Source organism: Saccostrea echinata, unplaced genomic scaffold (assembly GCF_033153115.1).
Source record: "Saccostrea echinata isolate AGI-Se365-2 ecotype Australia unplaced genomic scaffold, CSIRO_AGI_Sech_v1 ptg000054l, whole genome shotgun sequence".
In the NCBI taxonomy this organism is placed as follows: Eukaryota; Metazoa; Mollusca; class Bivalvia; order Ostreida; family Ostreidae; genus Saccostrea; species Saccostrea echinata.
The window spans coordinates 10,687,640-10,706,366 of NW_026889803.1; the positions used below are offsets into that span (position 1 = coordinate 10,687,640).

Genomic DNA, 18,727 nt, shown 5'->3' on the forward strand with positions numbered 1-18,727 from the left:
GTGCTAGGGCAGGGCTATATAGATCATATTGTGAAAGTGCATTATTTCTTTGAAAATCCTCTTCTCTGCCCCTGGGTATTATTTAAACAAATCAAATACATAATTATGGTACACAAGGATGCCTCTTCCAAAATTATGAATTTCATGGCCCCAGGATCAAGGGTTCTGGTGAAAAGGTGGGGGGGGGGGCTCTATTAATTATATATTGAGAAAGCAAAATTTCTCTGAAAATCTTCTTCTCTACTCCTGGTTATTATTTGAACAAATTAAATACATAGTTATGATAAGCAAGGGTGACTCTACCAAATTTGTGAAATTCATGGCCCCAGGATCAAGGGTTCTGGTGAAAAGGGGGGGGGGGGGGGGGCTCTATTGATTATATAGTGAAAAAGCAAAATTTCTTTGAAAATTTTCTTCTCTACTCCTGGTTATTATTTAAACAAATTGAATACATTGTTATGATAAGCAAGGATGCCTCTTCCAAAATTGTTAAATTCATGGCCCCAGGGACAGGGGTTCTGGTGCTAGGGTGGGGCTATATAGATCCTATAGTGAAGGTGAATTATTTCTTTGAGAATCTTCTTCTCTGCCCCTGGGTATTATTTAAATAAACTAAGTACATTGTTATGATATGCAAGGATGCCTCTTCCAAAATTGTGAATTTCAGGCTCCCAGGATCAAGGGTTCTGGTGAAAAAGGGGGGGGGGGGGCTCTATTGATTATATAGCGAAAAAGCAAAATTTCTTTGAAAATATTCTGGTTAAAAAGCAAAGAAGCTAAGTGTATAGTTATGATGAGCAAGAGTGCTCCTTCCAGAGTAGTAAATTTCATGACCCCCTGGGTCAGATGTGCTGGTGTAAGGGTGGGGCTCTTGATAATATAGTGAAAATGCATTAATTCTATTAAATAATCCTGTCTGCTCTTAGTGTTAAGCATACAAACAAAGTGATTACTTATGATGAGCAAACTTCTGGTCCCAGGGTGAGAGGCTCTGGTGTTTCTCGGTGGGGGGGGGGGGGGGGCTCTATTGATAATATAGTGAATATAGTGAATCTGTAGTAAAAATGCATTATTTCTTTAAAATCTTCTCTGCACCTGGGCATATCAGAGGCAAAAAGAGTAAAAGTTTTAATAAGGAAGGGTATTTTTACCAGATTTTTGAACATCTGGACCATTTCTTCAAGTGTTCTGGTCCTGGCCAGGGCTCTATTAATTTGTATTCTACTGAGAGGAGTTATTCCCCTTTGCCATTTACTTTTGATAATTAATCACTGTAAATAATGTACTTGAAAGATTAATAGAATAAGAGAATTATGCAAGAATTGTTATTGTATAATACAAAAAGTACTTTCTTAGTTTTAATGATCAGGTAGACTTGTAAGTAGTAGATAAATAAAAATCAGACAAAAATAACTTGTCTTATGAAATGTTCATCAAAGACCAAGGGAGGCTAATGTAAGAGATTTCAACAAGGAATTAAAATATTACAGAAGCACTGATAGTTTGTTAATATACTTATGGTGAGAGAGATAAATGGGGAAGAGATTAGAACCTAATTTATGAACTGTTAATGAATACTAGACTAATTATTTTGTTGATCCTGATCACCCTATTTTTCTTGCATTTGGGCAACAAAGGTTCACCTTTTAGTTCATTTTATACTCTATGGATTCTCTAAATTGTTGTATGATACTCAGGTGACCGTTAAGGCCTTTGGGCCACTTGTTTTATTTTCAGTTTCGCTTGTTGAATGAGTTCCAGCAAGAAACGACTAATTACTGGATACGTTATCCAGACAGGTTGGTATTCAGTGTAAAACAGAGGCCTGTTCAACAGAGCGAACGTTCGCGAGCACTCGCCAAAATTCTTTATCCCTTCAACAGAAATATTTGCGAGTGCTCGCTCTGTTGAACAGGCCTCAGATCACATATTTTTCTGAAAAAGAAAGAATTTAGAGTATAATCTTCAACAACATTTAAAATCGATGATTTATTTATACATTCACAGTGGTGATAAGTTTACATGATTGTTTAGAATTTCTGTTATTATAATTTTCAGATACATAGAAGAAATCCTGGAGAGTACTTTGAACCTGTTTTCTATTCATCAGATGGGAGGACCTGTAGGAACATCTGCCCAGTTGTCCCCCATTCATTTCATTGCAATCATTGACCCCAAGGCGCAATGGTTCATTAAGTGGATGGTCAGTTTTCCTATGACATGAATATTTTGTAAATGTTTAGAAACAAGAAACATTTTAGAATTAGCTATAATTCATTTATTTGTGTTTCATAATAGTAAAAGCTTTTAGATATAAAAAGTTTTCTTAATTGCAAATATGTATATGTATTGGTAAGGATTAATTTACAAGCTTTTTGATTCAGGAGAAACTACATGTAGTTTGAAAGCTTTGAAATAGAATTTTAAGGGTTTTTTTTTATTTTCATTTTTTTTTATTTAGCATGGCAATTACAGTCGTCATAGATTGTTGAAATTACTGGAAAAGTATAGACCCATTGTAAGTAAAATTCTTCCATTTGTATCAGTAAGAAAAAAAATCAGTAACTCTTTAAATAAAAAACTAAAAGGACGACCTGTGTATTTTCTTATGCATGGAATAAGTAATTATCATTAATTCAAATTATGATTTGTATTACCATATCATTTAAAAAAAAATTATTAGTTCCTTATTTCTGATTATCGTCACTTTTATGATCATAAAGTCTTTACACAATCATATATACAGTCAATAATCAATTTCTTTGATTGTTGTAAAAATGATGTATTTTGTAGGTTGTAAATGCTGTGCGTCATTGTCTGGATTTTTCAGCCAATCGTAAACTTCCTTTTGATCTGATGAGTGATTTTTCCGACACTTACTCAAAGATTAACGTTGGAGGTGTTCATCATTTTGAATTTTGGATATTGAAATTACAAAGCTATCCTCTCGCACAGATTCACTCATTTAATATAAACTACAATATCATAAACTTTTACTGTGGAATCATTTTAATTTGTGGGGGTCAGTGTTTGTGGGCAAGCAAAATTTTACATGTTCGTGGGAGTATGATTTCGTGGGTCACTCGTTTAAACGATAGATTCAATAAATCATTATGTTTACAAAATAAACGTTCTTGGGGATGTTAATTCGTGGGTAAGGGTGAACCACGAAATCCACGAACATTGGTCCCCCACGAACAATGATGATTCCACAGTATATCACAATTAATGCAACATTGAACATTAAGGTTAATGAATTCCCAGACTATGTCTAAAAAAATTTATAGTGTTTGTTAATTATTTGTAGGTGGTAGAAGAAGCTATTATGCAGGAGCAGAGCTGGAATATGCCTATTTTATTCATTCCGTTCATTTACTTGGTCGTTTGCTATGCTTCACAAATGGCCGCAAATTTTTCCCCATCAAGCTAAAAGATTCAGAAGGCATGTATAATGTATAAGAATAAGAAAAATTTATTGGATTTATAAATCTCACACATCAATTTGTTGATTTCAAAATTTTCTGAAGTCTCTAATTTTTATTTTCAATCACTAAAGCTTTCAAAAATATTTTTGAATGATTTGATTATAAAATGATTTTGATGACAATTATTGACAAAGTTAAATGATATTGGATGTGCCAGTTTCTTTTAATCACGTACATATTATTTACAGACCCGATTACAATTAAGAAGTTGCTTGTCTCTTTGGTTTTGGTTGTGGTGGATCCAAGTTCCTTTACAACACCGGTACCTAGAGCTAATAGTTGTGAGTGAAATAAACTTTAAATTTGATTTGCTTTGATTCAAGAAGTGCTGTTCTTAATCTGTAAGATAGTGAATGATGCATATACATGTTTGCAGAATTATAGCTTCTCATGCCAAAAAAAATATGGAAACTTTGTAATGTGTGTTACTGTAAATCACTTTTAAATTTTATTTGCAAGAACTCGATTTTGGCGTAATTACACACGAGTGTCTGCTCGCGAAATTTTCATTTTCATGTATATTCTTATTGTTAAGATTACATGCAACAATTTAACCAGAATTCGTGAAAATTTTGTATTGATTATTAATACCTTATGACTTTCTTGCCAAATTAATGTGTCATGAAAATTTGGTGATCTACAGTATATGAAGCATTTTATAAAATCAAGTCAATGGTACAAGGTAGTCAGAGGACTTGATTTCTTAGAAGCAGCATTTCGGTGCTTTGAGATACTCTTATTTTTTACCTTATTCTGATATAGTGTTTTATGAACCTGCTACACTGGTGACCGAGATTCTTAAGATCCTTTGTAGCCATGAGCAGACTGCCGAGATATGTCTGTATAAGGACGAGATCACAACAGCTCTCCTCTCTCCCGTATCTCAGTTTCTGGATGCACAGGTAAAACTGTTCTGTTCATATTTAGGCATTTCTTTGATTCTTTGGCAAGAAATTATACTTGGGTCTTTTTTTGTTTGTAAGCATTGTATCAAAATTTCTTTTAGACCTCTCTCAGTTTTCCTTTATATATGAAAGTATATGTTTAAATTGTTTACCATGCCAATCTTTCATACATCTCATAGACATTTCATTCAATCATGAATTTACACTTAAAGACAGCCTAGACAATAAGACTTTAATTCTGAATAAATCAAGAGCTCTACTATTTTTGAATCTTCAACATACATGTATATGTTGCTTACGTTAAATGTAAGTTAAATTGCTTATTCTTTACTGTAATCATATGTTAAAAACTGTTATGTTGCATTCACTTTTACCCATCTATGCATACTGTTGCATCCTTAAAACTTCTGAGCATGAAATTTAGATCCTAAAATGTAGAATATACTCAATTGACTTTGAAAAATAGGTATTTGATTTCATTTTCTCCCATTTAAAATGTAAGCAATATATAGTTTTATTTTTGAGTTTGACTTCTTTTTTATGTGAAGGTTATAAAAATAGCCCCCAAAAGTCAAGACCTAAAATGATTTGTTCAAAATCCAAAGGGACATCAATATGGTCTCATTTAATCATTGAAACATTTTAATCATTGTTCAAAACTGTTGTCATTCTTCATCCAGTGTAACAAAACAGAAACAGAGGGAGAGGAAGTTGTAAGTTAATTTGCATGTTTCCATGGTATTTATTATACAGTGCATGTACTATCTTTTACAGCTGGTTGGTTTATGGTTGCCTTGTTAAATAACAGTGGTGTTATAAGTAGTTAGTATGGAACATGCTAACTTTATATTTAGATCATCATAGGGAGCTACATGTAATTAGCTTTTTTTATATAACGGAGAATACTCTTTTTGGCTGAATTTATTATTACAAAAACAAGTTGATTAATTTAGCTCGGATGAGAAGAGAGTTATACCAATTAATACATGTATGTGTAGTTGCAATGCATTTTCACTTATATATTTCAAGAATTTTTTATGTATTTCCATGAAATTATGTAGTTCCGATTATACATGTACTTCTAAAGTGAAGTAGTTCTTATAAAACAGGCTGCAAATAATGAAGTATCAAATACATGTAATATGTCAGATTTCAAATATTTTCACATCCTATAGCTTGGGCGACCAGAAAGTGATTATTCTTTCTTTGAGGTGAGATTGAATCCAAGTATTTGAGAGAAAATAGACTCAACACCTGAACCATTTTTGCCTTTGAGTTTATATTCCAAAGTAACAGACAGGTTTTCAGCTTTTGTTTTTATAATTTTGATTCTAATTAAAACTCAAAAATCTGAACAGTTTTCTAATGCTATGTTTTGTTTATTTATCCCCGTGAAGTTCATTTTATAGTGAACTCTTCCATTTTCCCTGTTAATCCCCCTCCTCCCTCCCCCCCCCCCCCCCCCCCCCTCCAAAAACAAAAACAAAAAAGTTTTATCCAATTCATCCAAGAGTGTCATGCAATTCCGAAAATTCCCATCATGCTTTAAAAACACTAATTTCTTTCAACAAGACTCTTTCACAATCTACAGTCCGAACTTTTCTCATTTTACAATGAAAACTTCAATTTTTTAATGTAGTGAAATATCTATAAATTAGCTTATATTTTCTAGATGAATAAGCCCAGAATCAGATTGTTAAATATGTGTACATGTGTATAACAAATCTAAATGTAGATATATTTACATGTAGTTATTGAATATGATTATTTAGGGATTGTTGTGTACTTAATTTGTATGTACATGTGTAAATGCTTAACTGCTACCAGTAATTAAATGCATGATGTTAATTGCATCTTTTAAAATTCACATATTTCATTTCCACCAGTTTTATTTATCAATCATTGTAGTAGATATTACATGTAATACGTATACCTGGCTTTCATTCATTTTCAATCAAATTCTTTTGCTGGAGTGTATGTAACCAGTGAATCATTTCAAAATTCACAATCATGAAGAATTTCATTTTCTTATCATAATTATATATTTATAATTAAATTGAAATGTATTTTAAGTAAGAACATTTTATTTTGATTTAAAGGAGCACAATTCTCCAGGGGAGAGCACTCTATTACACATAGCAGACATTGTATCAATGATAGCATCCAGTACAAAAGGCCGGAGACATCTGATGTATGGAGAACGCAAGGACATTTTCACACGCACAAAGTAAGAAACAAAAAGATTTTGCTTTCAAAAGATAAAGAAAAGTAATCAGTGTTTACATTTTAAATAATTACATTGTTGGATAGATTTTTTTAAAAAATATTTCTGTGGAAAGCATGTGACAAAAAAAAATGCAAGTAAATTTTTATTGTACAATGCCATTTAAATTTAAATTTTCACAATTTTAGATGCATAATTACTGTCTTAATGTATATAGAGAGATTTTATTGCAAATTATGTTTTTAGTTTAAATCTACTTTTGTCTTATTGGGAATTTAACTTTTATTGAGAGTCTTTTAAGGAGACTTAGGTAGACAACAAAAGATGATCAATTTTCAACTTTATTTGTTTTAATACCAGTATGCAGGAATAGAGCTTTATTTATTTATTTATTTTTTTGTTTTATTGATGGTTCATGTTATGTATTTTGCTTTTATTTCAAGACTGAGTTGTGATCCCTATTCCAATGTAAAAAAAAAAAAAAAAAAAATTACAAAAGTGAAAATTTCAAGGTGATTTGAGGACATGTTTTCTCGCTTTAGATCATCAGCTGCACATATCATTGCTAAATTCACAAAGAAGGCCCTGCTTGGAGAAATTCCTCGTGATGGTGGGACTGCTCCCTCAAAGAATGTGATTGGGGCATACCTTTACATCTGTCGACAGCTGTACAACACGTGTGAGGGGCTCCTGGTTCTGTATCAGTATGAACTTCATAACGTCATCGTCCGGGTCTGGAAAGAGGTCAGTTTGTTGTCAGAGTTAAGACCAATCTTAAGAGATTTTGAAACAGTAATTGCACTCGTGTTGATAATGAAATTTCTTAAAATACTAACACATATAATACTTAATGTTTGAGGTACATATTTTTATTAGATCTCATTCTAATTGTACAAATTTGCATTTGGATAGCAGTGGTAAAATTGTAGATTGGCTCGTACAGTAGCATTGTGCAATCAGAATAAGTTTCCTTATGCACTTCTTACATTTTTGTAGATACACTGTATGTGAATTTTAACAAGAGTAATTTACATATACGTAAAAAGGGTTGATGGGAAAAAAAACTCCCTCTTTAAATAAAATAATTGAACAAATTTTTTTTAAATGTATGTTGATAATATTGAATATCAAGATTTTAATTAAAATGAAATCCTTAACATAATTAAAAGAGAAAAAATCATTTTTAAACAATCAAAGTAAAAGCATTCAAGGGGGATAACTTGTAACATAGTCATATTTTTTGTAGGCTTTCAGAGAATCAGAGAGAACTGTGACCCCAACTCCTTCAGATAACAGCTCCAGTGATTCAGACTCTATCGTAACAGCCAGACATGGCAATTTGGACATGTAAGTTTATCCTTAAAAAAAAGTTAAATCCTTCTCTGAGCAATGAAGCTCATTAGGCCAGTGTTTATACACAGTTTCTGTGGTGCTAAGCAGATGAGTCTTTGTACCCTTTGGATGGGACATCAGTCCATCCCAGGTTAACCCCTCCCCTTCCCCAACATAAACTGGTACCCATTGCAGCTGGGTGGACCAAGGCAATGCAGATAAAGTGCCTTGTCTAATAACACAACACACAAAATCAAGTGCCAATAGTGGGGCTTGAACCAGCGACCTTTAGGTTACTGGCCAAACATCTATGACCACTGAGACATATGCTCCACTATATCCAGTATATGCTACATGCATATAAAAATCTTTGTCACATCGCCAATGTTTCTTTTTATAGGTTTCTTCATATGAATGTTAAGCAAAAGCTTAGGACTATAAACTACTATATTGTTATGTTGTTTCTTAAGAAATGCCTGGGAAGATACTTTGAGAGACAACTTGCTGAACTTTGCCAGTTCTGCCAAAGGGCTTCTCTTGTTACAACAGACGGGGGCCATGAATGAGTGTATGTCTTACATGTATGCTAGATACGAGAAGAAACTGCAGGTGAGAACTTTACTTAATCATGCAATCCAATAATTAATTGTTTCACATAAACTTTATTGTTTCCCACTTTCAGGAAAGTTTGGGGATATTAAATCTTGTCTGTCTCGTCTATCTGTCAGTCACATAAACCTTGGTCACAACTTTTCAATGCGAGAAAATAGGGCTTTCATATTTCACATGTGTATTTCCTGTGACAAGATCTTTCAGAATGTACAATGATTTTTTACCCTTGACCGTAGAGTTTGACCTACTTTTTCAAAAAATTTTAACTTTTAATTAAGTATTAAATTTTGAATGAAAGAAGAGAGGGGCATTTCGTACTTATATGTGCATTATCTATACCAACAAAATCTTTTCAAATATACTTTGATTTTTGACCACATGACCTTGACCTGAAGTATGACTTTCTTTTCAAAAAATTTAACTTTAGTATATATATTTTTACATGTGCATTATCTTTGTCAAGATCTTTACAAATGTACTATGATGTTTTACTTCATGACCTTGAAGTTTGACCAACTTTTCAAAAAATTAACTTGGCTGTAACATTTGCATCAGAACATATTTCTTTAAAAATATAAAACTTCTATTTAGCATGATGAATGGACAAGATAGGACAGACAAGACAGTTACAATATGTCAATTGATTCATTGCACCCCAAACAGTAAGACCCCAAAACTGGAGGGGGCCATAATTCTCTGAATTTGCATGTTGTAATAAAGATACACTGTGCTATTTTGACTAGCTATCAGTTTTTTTCCAATATTCAATCTGTGATACTTTTTTCTAAGATGAATGATAATGTAATATAGGTTAGTAAGTGTGAGAAGTTTGGATATGGATACATGGTGACCCAGGTAGCTGCCACTGCTCCAGGAATGATAGCCCTGCAGAAAACAGGTGATTGATTGAAAAGTCAATTAGCAAAATTAATTACTTACAATTTAGTGGACAAGGAAAATATTGGGATTGTTTGTCATCCAAAAAGGAAAGAAAATTCAACAGTTTATATTGCCATCTAAATTACCTTTAAGTTTAAAGTAAATTCAAATAATTGTAGAAAGTTTTAATTTTCAACAGACAGTTATGGAACTTTTTCATCTGAACTTATTTAATTGAACTATTTTAATTTACATGTCCATGCCTTATACTGTTGTAGGTTACATTAAGTCACTGATATCAGAGATGTGGTCGGTTCTGGAGTGTGGGGCTTCTGACACACCTCTATTTACCCCCAAAAGCTGGTCAGTGGACACAATAGATAGATCCTCCCACAAGGTCTGTTTATAGCAAGTTTTAACTTGTACATAGTGTCAAAGATAATAATAAATTACTTACAATAATTATTTTGGGGTAATGCGAGAACATAACAATCTGTGGATCCAATGAGACCTTAATGTTGAATTGACTATAAACACTGTCTAGGGACATAGAGTTTCACAAGTAACATTGTTAACTCACCTGAGCTGAAAGCTCAAGTGAGCTTTTCTGATCACATTTTGTCTGTAGTCCATCTGTCCATCTGTCTGTCTGACCGTCCGCCTGTCTGTAAACTTTTCACATTTTTGACTTCTTCTCTAGAACCACTGGGCCAATTCCAACCAAACTTGCCACAAAGCATCCTTGGGTAAAGGGGATTCAAGTTTTTTCAAATGAAGGGTCATGCCCTCATTCAAGGGGGGATCATTCAGAAATAGTGAAAATTTGGTGGCATATTTTAAAAATCTTCTTCTCAAGAACCACTGGCCCAAAAAAGTAAAAGTTGAAACTTATAGGAAATCTTTGTTATATAGTTTAGATTCAAGTTTGTTCAAATCATGATGCCTGGGGGTAGGGTGGGGCCACAATGGGGGATCAAAGTTTTACATAGGAATATATAGGAAAAAAATCTTTAAAAATCTTCTTCTCAAGAACAGAAAAGCCATGTTTTGTCATATTGATATGGAAGCATCCTCAGGTATTGTAGATTCAAGTTTGTTCAAATCATGACCCCCAAGGGAAGGGTGGGGTCACAATGGGGGATCAAAGTTTTACATAGAAATATATATATAGGAAAAAACTTAAAAAATTTTGTTCTCAAGAACAGCAAAGCCTTGTTTAGTCATATTGATATGGAAGCATTCTCAGGTATTGTAGATTAAAGTTTGTTCAAATCATGACCCCCGGGGTAGGGTGGGGTCAAAATGGGGGATCAAAGTTTTACATAGGAGTATAAAAGAAAAAATCTTTGTCTCAAGAACAGCAAAGCCATGTTTAGACATATTGATATGGAAGCATCCTGGGTAGTGTAGATTAAAGTTTGTTCAAATGATTACCCCTTTGGGTAGGGAGGGGCCACAATTGGGTATCAAATTTTTACAAATGAACATATACCACAGGATAAAATCTTTAAAAAATCTTCTGCTCAAGAACAGCAAAGCCATTTGTTGTTATATTGATATGGAAGCATCTTCGGGTAGTTTAAAATTCAAGTCCCCCCCCCCCTGCCCACCCCATGTAAACTTTTCAATACTGAAGTGATTTGTGCTTTTTCCTAGCCATTGTGCTCAGGTGAGCGATGTGGCCCATGGGCCTTTTGTTTTTATCTAGCATTTGATCAGACTGCTGAATGTCTTGTCTGCGTTCCCTGCTGTGTATGAGGTTCTGGCCAACAAACCTCTTCCTTCCAAGCCAGAATATGGATTCAGGGAAATTCCTACAACTATAGTAGTAAGATATCCAGACTTGTAGATTGTACATTAATGTTTCTTGTTGCACTGAAAGGACAGTTGTAGAAATTTTGTGGATTAATTAAGTAATAACCTAAATTTTAAGTTATGAATTGGTAAGAAAATTATTTGGAATAAAAACAAGGCAGGTTCTGTTTAATGTAATATACACACTGACATGTAAATCCTAAATGAACACAATATTATGCATTGTATTTGTAGGATTTTGTGGATCGTCTTATCATGGTAGATTCTGATGCCAAAATCCATTCCTTGTTTAATTTTGAACAGAGTCACACTTTTGGATTGAGGTAAATTTTATTTTCCTCAAGTCTAAGTAGAGTTTTATTTCCTGAAATGAAAACATTTTTAGCTCACCTGAGCCAAAGGCTCAAGTGAGCTTTTCTGATCAAAATTTGTCCATTTGTCCGTTGTCTGTCATTGTCGTCGTTAACTTTTCACATTTTCATCTTCTTCTCAAGAACCACTGGGCCAATTTCCACCAAACTTGCCACAAAGTATCCCTGGGTAAAGGGAATTCAAGTTTGTTCAAATGAAGGGCCATGCCCTCTTTCAAGGGGAGATAATTGTGAATTCGTGAAACATTTATGGCATCTTTTAAAAATCTTCTCAAGAACTACTGTGCAAGAAAATATGAAACTTATGTGGAAGCATCCTCAGGTAGTGTAGATTCAAGTTTGTTCAAACCATGACCCCTGGGGGTAGGGTTGGGCCACAGTGGGCAATCAACTTGGCCCCTTATATTAGTGGTCAGCCCCTTTTTCTTGAAATCATCTTAAAACTTTCATTCTTCCTTTTCATGATATTCCTTTTGAATCAGTATTTCCACTAATTATTTCATGAGATGAAGAATAATTAATTACAGACAAATACAAACCTTAACATCCATCCTTTAATATTTAGTTACCTCCAAAGTTTTACATAGGGAAAATCTTTAAAAATCTTCTTCTCAAGAACAGCAAAGCCATGATTGGTCATATTTATATGGAAGCATCCTCAGGTAGTGTAGATTCAAGTTTGTTTGAATCATGACCCCGGGGGTAGGGTGGGGCCACAGTAGACAATCAAAGTTTTACATAGGAATACAAAGGGAAAATCTTTAAAAATCTTCTTTTCAAGAACAGCAAAATTGTGATTTGTCTTAATAAAATAAAAGCATCTTCTGCAGGTAATGTAGATTCAAATTTGATCAAATCATGACCCCCAGGAGTATAGAGGGGCCATAACAGGGGATCATAGTTATAAATAGGAATATAAAGGATAAATCGATAAAAATTTCTTCTTAAGAACAGCAAAAATATTAGTAGTCATGTTTGTTCAAATCGTACCCCCCACCCCACCCCTATTCCCACCCCCAGAACCATTTTAAATATTTAAACTTTTCAATACTGAACTGATTTCTGCATTTTCCTAGCCAAAGTGCTCAGGTGAGCGATGTCGCCCATGGGCCTCTTGTTTTCAATACCAGAAGTTGTACTTTGATACAATGATTACTGACTTACATACACTGAACATGTACCTATTCACAAATGAATGATAAAACGTAGTTACAAGGTGAAAGAGTGTACAAAATTTGTGTCCAAATGTAAGTAATCCATGGATTGCAATCTTGTGTCGGATGCATGGTAAATCCTCTTTCTGTACTTACAGAGTGCTAAGTGTGATGATCTGTTGTCTGGACACCTTCCTGTATATTTTTTCTGTACTTACAGAGTACTAAGTGTGATGATCTGTTGTCTGGACACCTTCCTGTATATTTTTTCTGTACTTACAGAGTACTAAGTGTGATGATCTGTTGTCTGGACACCTTCCTCTATATTTTTTCTGTACTTACAGAGTACTAAGTGTGATGATCTGTTGTCTGGACACCTTCCTGTATATTTTTTCTGTACTTACAGAATACTAAGTGTGATGATCTGTTGTCTGGACACCTTCCTGTATATTATTTCTGTACTTACAGAGTACTAAGTGTGATGATTTGTTGTCTGGACACCTTCCTGTTGCTGCAGTCTCAGTACAACTTCCAGGAAATCCTACTTTCTGCTCAGGAAGACAACCATTATCCCAAGTAAGTATAAGCAGGTCCATCAGTTGTCTATCCTCAAATACAAAGATATGTGCCACATGTACATAACCAAAGCAGAAGCAATGCACATAAAGTAAAGCAGAAGCAATTGTATAAAGCAAAATAGTAGCACATACGCAAAAACCAAAGCAGTAGTGCAAGTACATCAAGCAAAGAAGAAGCACATGCACATATAGCAAAGCAGTAGTACTTGTACATAAAGCAAAGGAACAGCACATGTTCATGTAAGTAAAACCAAGGAGAAGCAAATGTACATAAAGTAAGCAGCAGTAAATGTACACAAAGCAAAGCAGTAGCACATGTACAAAAAGCAAAAAGAAGCACATGCACATAAAGCAAAGCAGTAGAGTATGTACATCAAGCAAAGTGGTAGCACAAGCACAGCAAAACAGTAGCACATGTACATAAAGTGAGGCAGCAGCACAAGTTCACAAATCAAGGAAGTAAAGGCAAAACAGTAGTACAAGTTCACAAAGCACTAAGAAGCACAAGCAAAAAAGGCAAAGCAGTAGTACATGCACATAAAGACAGTGGTAGCATCTGTACAAAAAAAGCAGTAGCACATGCACATTAAGCAAAGTAGCAAAAGTACACAAAGGAAGAAAGAAGCACATGCACATATGGCACAGCAGTAGCACATGTACATAAAGCAAAGCAGTAATTCATGAACACAAAGCAAAGCAGTGGTACAAAGCAGTGGCACATGTACACAAAGCAAAGCAGTGGCACATGTACACAAAGCAAAGCAGTGGTACATGTACACAAAGCAAAGCAGCTGCACAAAGCAGTAGCTTTAAATCACCTTTTAAAGCTTGGTCACAGCTGTAGAATTCCCCATGCACCTGTTAAGCTACACATGTTAACATAAATTAATTGCTTTTGTTTCTTTTGGTAGGTAACAGTTACATGCATGAGTATCAGCTGAATATAACGATAACTCATTTTAACATACTGTACGTGAACATAAATTGGTGTATTCAAAATTTAGCGCAATCACTGGTATGGAGTTGTTGGCGAAATCATAAATTAGCACTATATATGTCTGTGCCGTATGTTGTATCTATAAATGATTTCTTAGCGGTATTCATGAATTAGCCAAAGCCGCTAAAATGTGAAGCTCGCTTTTTTAAGTACACATACAGTATCTTACAGTCAGTACATTGTACATACATTGTACATATACATGTACATTTATGCAAATGCCTATTCTCTTCTACAGAGAAAACATAATTCTGGACTTACTCTCCTTGGAGAGGAACCACATTTTGGTGAGATCCTACCTTATAGGGGGACCCTCAGAGAGAATCCTGCCACCCAGAACCATTGATGAGGTTAGAATTTTTTTCCAAGCTCATTCTTTACCAAGTTGTAATGACACTTAATCTCTAGTGAAGCAAGTTAAATTAATAGGAGATCTGAAAATGAACTTCATATTATTTGCATTTCAGAATAAGAAGAATGGTGTGTTTTCATTTCCTCTGTTTTCATCCTATCCAGTTCCAAGAGAATATGTCCCTAGTATTGGGGGGAGGTCAACAGTCAAACAAGGTATATTCTATATAAAGAGCAATGTGTACTAGTGGTTCAGATAATCACATTAGCATGCTTATGTTGTATATTTTGTTTAAAGGTATATATGTCATGTTTTACTATATGCATGGGTATTACCGTTTTATTTACACGAGTAAACAACATACAAGTATATGCATTTAATGCTTAAAAATATATTTTTATTAACTCTTTATTGTACATTTATATATTCTATAAACATTTATGAATAGTTATAATGTACATGTAAAGAATGTGTAGTTGCTTTGCCTTCTATATTTATTGTATGGGTATCCTGATTTAATTCAATTTCACTGAATCTGGAGATATGATGGAATACTGATATTCATTCAGTGTTGAAGGGTCATGAGAGAGTGAAAGTGAATCAATGAAATACACATATTTTAATATTTGATAATATACAGAGTCGGATGTGAAGAGAAAAGTTCTGGGTTTATTTACAAGTTCAGGTCAGCCAATAGATTTCTCATTTCTGTGTGAACTAATGCCCTCTAGTGGTGAACCCTATGGTCAGGGGGAAAACTCTGTTCGTACTGATTTCCAAACATCATGTTGCAAATTTCTCTTCAGTGAAGGTGATGGTGATTATTAAAAAAACCCATATATCTATCTTTTATATTGATATAGATTGAATACATGTAACTCTTTAATACACATGACCAATATGTAGAACTAATCTATTTTCCCTTTGAAGTATAATTTAATATGTGTACATATTCTTGAATGTAGTACATGTACTAACATAGCCAGTGGCATAACATAGTTGTTTGAGACACACCTTTAAAAATTCATATGGGATTGGGAAATATTCAGGTTATACTGTACTCTAGGTCATCAAAGAAGAACAGCACACTTTTTCACCTGACACCATCAACATCATTATAGATTTTTGCCATTAACACTAACATTATAAAACTCAAACAGGTAATGCAGTCCACATGGATGTTTTATTTTTTGTGTACATTGTGATGTTTGACTTTGTAGCTTTTGTTTTGACATCGGAACAAGAGGAAGGTTTGTATCTGGGCACTTGTTTGCATGTGAACATGCACCCTGTATGATTATATATATACATGACTTGTATACAGTGCAAACATTAAATGTGCATACATGTATCAAGATGATTTAAAAGTTTGAAGACAGGCATAGAATTTCTATATTCTTTTTAAACCTTCTGAACATATCTCATCTTTTCAATATTACACTGAATTGGAAGATAAAAGAACTTTTGAAGACAATGAGCTCAGATATGTTTTTGATCCATGCTGAACTTCAATGCCTATACTCTTCCATTTATGAAATCTATATCCATGTTCCATTATAAAATGCATACAAAATGTATTAAAAAAAAAAAAGAAAAGAAAAGAAAGAAAGGAAAACTAGCTTTCATTCCTGCCTTCTTTTAATAAATTAATCATATAGCTTCATTCTTCATCATGAAAGTGCAGTGATGGGTAAACAATAATTTTGGTTTTTGTTTGTGTGACCACTTAATATGGTCACAGGCACAGAAGTAATTTCACCGAAAGATTTTTGGCTGTGCATTTTTACATGTTCAAAGACAAATATTTTTATTAACACTTAACTTTTTAAAAAAATTATTGATTAATTCTTCATTTACTGAGAAAGCCACACCAAAGATACTCCATATCATCGTAATATTTTTTTGCAGGAAATGGAGGATTGAATTTTTTTTTTTTAATGTAACGGTTAATGCTTGTAAGATTGAAAAATAATTTACTTGGTTAAAAATCAAACTGACTTTAAGTGAAGCAAAGATCAGTTCAATACTTTTGTATGTGTAAATTTTATTTTCCTTGAAGTTCTTGAACTAATATTATGCATATTACATATATTTTAACATTCGTAATTTTTAATAATTTTAAAATGTTCATTTGACAGACAATGACCTGGCTAAATTCCTGTCTGCGAAGAAACCAGAAAAGGGCCAAGCTTGGTTGGACAAATGTAAAACTCTCTTCTCTAAAATGTTGATATCGAAACCAGACATGCTGAAAGGAAATTGTGAGTACATGTATAATAAAAGACAAAACACTGCACATGTATGTGAATTAAATGTAGATTTGACAAAGGTATTTTATTTCATGGAAAATTTTATTTAGTTTGTAGCTCTATGACTCTTCATTTACTATACTTAAATGATAAAGCATTCACAAGAGCTTCAAAATTTATAGCATTAAGGAGAGCTTAAACTGATTTGATTATGTGATTAAAAATCTTTTGTATAAGTTGCACGCATGCATCAGAATTTAAGTCCTGCACATGCTTAGTCTTGTGGTTTTTTCTTGCTTCAAGTCCGATTACATGTAATCTTTCAATATTTATTTTCTTGTGAAATTGTACTATCAGTTTCCAATCTACATATATATTTTATTTCATAGTGTTGCAGCAGTTGCTGGAGGTGGGAGTTCCAATTATGTCTAAGATTCAGGACGTCTTTCCATTACTGGAATATACAGGTATGAATCATATGGTTTATTATTTACACCCCCCCTCCCCAAAAATAGAAAGAAATGTGTACTTCATATCATTACTTTCTATATGTAGAAAGTAATAGGAAAATATTTTTTCTTTTTAAGAATGTTGTATTTTTGTTATATTTTTGTGTTTGTTAAGTTTTTTTTTCTGTTTCAAATAAATTTTTTATAGGAATAAAGATGACAATTTTAGGCATTTGTATAAATGTCTGAAAATTAAATGTATTGCATTTAGGATTAAAGGTATTTACAGAAATACATTGTACTGTTATTTAATTTAATTCAATTTCCCAATTCCTATTAAAATGTTGTGCATTAAAGTAACTTGCTTTAATATCATCACAGGTTTGTGGGGACATAATTTTGTTGAAAAATATTTTGTATGAAGATACGAGTAACAAAACAATCTTTGTTGAGGGTTAAAATATGTGGATAAGGAGGACTCATGCACAAAAATTCAACCCCCATGAAATATGATTGCACAGTAGATTCTGGACATCTTGCTTAAATATTTCTGATCCAATATTCTTCCTCCATTACCCTTTGTAACCTGTAAAACTTCTTGAATTTGTACTTAAATGTTGTAACATGTCTGTTTTTGGGTCACCTGAGTCACTCAGGTGACCTATTGCTATCTGTTTTCATCCGTCGTCGTCCATCGTGCGTTAACTTTTGAACATTTTTTACTTCTTCTCTAGAACCGCTCAACCAATTTCAACCAAATTTGGTATATAGCATCTATAGGTGAAGGGGAACAAAAATTTTGAATTTCATGGTCCCTGCCCCCCTGGGGCCTGAGGGGTGGGGCTAAAACCACCAAAAATAATGCAATCTTTAAAAATCTTCTTTACTCCTGGACATCAAGCAGTCAAACTGTTGGCATCATTGTAATAAGCATTGAGCCCTCTACCAAAATTGTGAAATTCATGGCCCCAGGGTCAGGGTTTCTGGTGTTAGGGCGGGGCTCTATCGATTATATAGTGAAAATGCATTAATTCTTTGAAAATCTTCTCCTCTGTTCCTTGGCATTAAGTTGATAAACTAAGTACATAGTTATGATGAGGAGGTGGGCCTCTTCCAGAATTGTGAAAGCCATGGCCCCTGGGTCAGGGGTTCTGGTGATAGGATGGGGCTCTATTGATTATATAGTGAAAATGCTTTAATTCTTTGAAAATCTTCTTCTCTGCTCCTGGGTATTAAATAAAGTTACTAAGTACATAGTTATGATGAGCAAGAGTGCCTCTTCCAAAATTGTGTAATTCATGGCCCCAGGGTCAGGGGTTCTGGTG

At 33.6% G+C, this 18,727-nt stretch overlaps 1 protein-coding gene across 1 annotated transcript in view; it reads left to right on the top strand.

The window, feature by feature from the left end:
- LOC133205507 (protein broad-minded-like) overlaps positions 1-18,727 on the top strand; it is a 34,154-nt gene that overhangs the window by 7,919 nt on the left and 7,508 nt on the right. The window contains exons 9-30 of the mRNA XM_061341334.1: positions 1,738-1,799; positions 2,059-2,203; positions 2,462-2,518; positions 2,794-2,899; positions 3,308-3,442; positions 3,674-3,766; positions 4,248-4,387; positions 5,071-5,103; positions 6,490-6,617; positions 7,157-7,358; positions 7,861-7,961; positions 8,417-8,555; positions 9,369-9,456; positions 9,716-9,834; positions 11,146-11,265; positions 11,487-11,575; positions 13,246-13,353; positions 14,591-14,702; positions 14,820-14,919; positions 15,345-15,389; positions 16,843-16,965; positions 17,343-17,420. Coding sequence (XP_061197318.1) covers positions 1,738-1,799; positions 2,059-2,203; positions 2,462-2,518; positions 2,794-2,899; positions 3,308-3,442; positions 3,674-3,766; positions 4,248-4,387; positions 5,071-5,103; positions 6,490-6,617; positions 7,157-7,358; positions 7,861-7,961; positions 8,417-8,555; positions 9,369-9,456; positions 9,716-9,834; positions 11,146-11,265; positions 11,487-11,575; positions 13,246-13,353; positions 14,591-14,702; positions 14,820-14,919; positions 15,345-15,389; positions 16,843-16,965; positions 17,343-17,420 — 2,323 coding nt within the window. The remainder of the gene's footprint in view (positions 1-1,737; positions 1,800-2,058; positions 2,204-2,461; positions 2,519-2,793; positions 2,900-3,307; positions 3,443-3,673; positions 3,767-4,247; positions 4,388-5,070; positions 5,104-6,489; positions 6,618-7,156; positions 7,359-7,860; positions 7,962-8,416; positions 8,556-9,368; positions 9,457-9,715; positions 9,835-11,145; positions 11,266-11,486; positions 11,576-13,245; positions 13,354-14,590; positions 14,703-14,819; positions 14,920-15,344; positions 15,390-16,842; positions 16,966-17,342; positions 17,421-18,727) is intronic.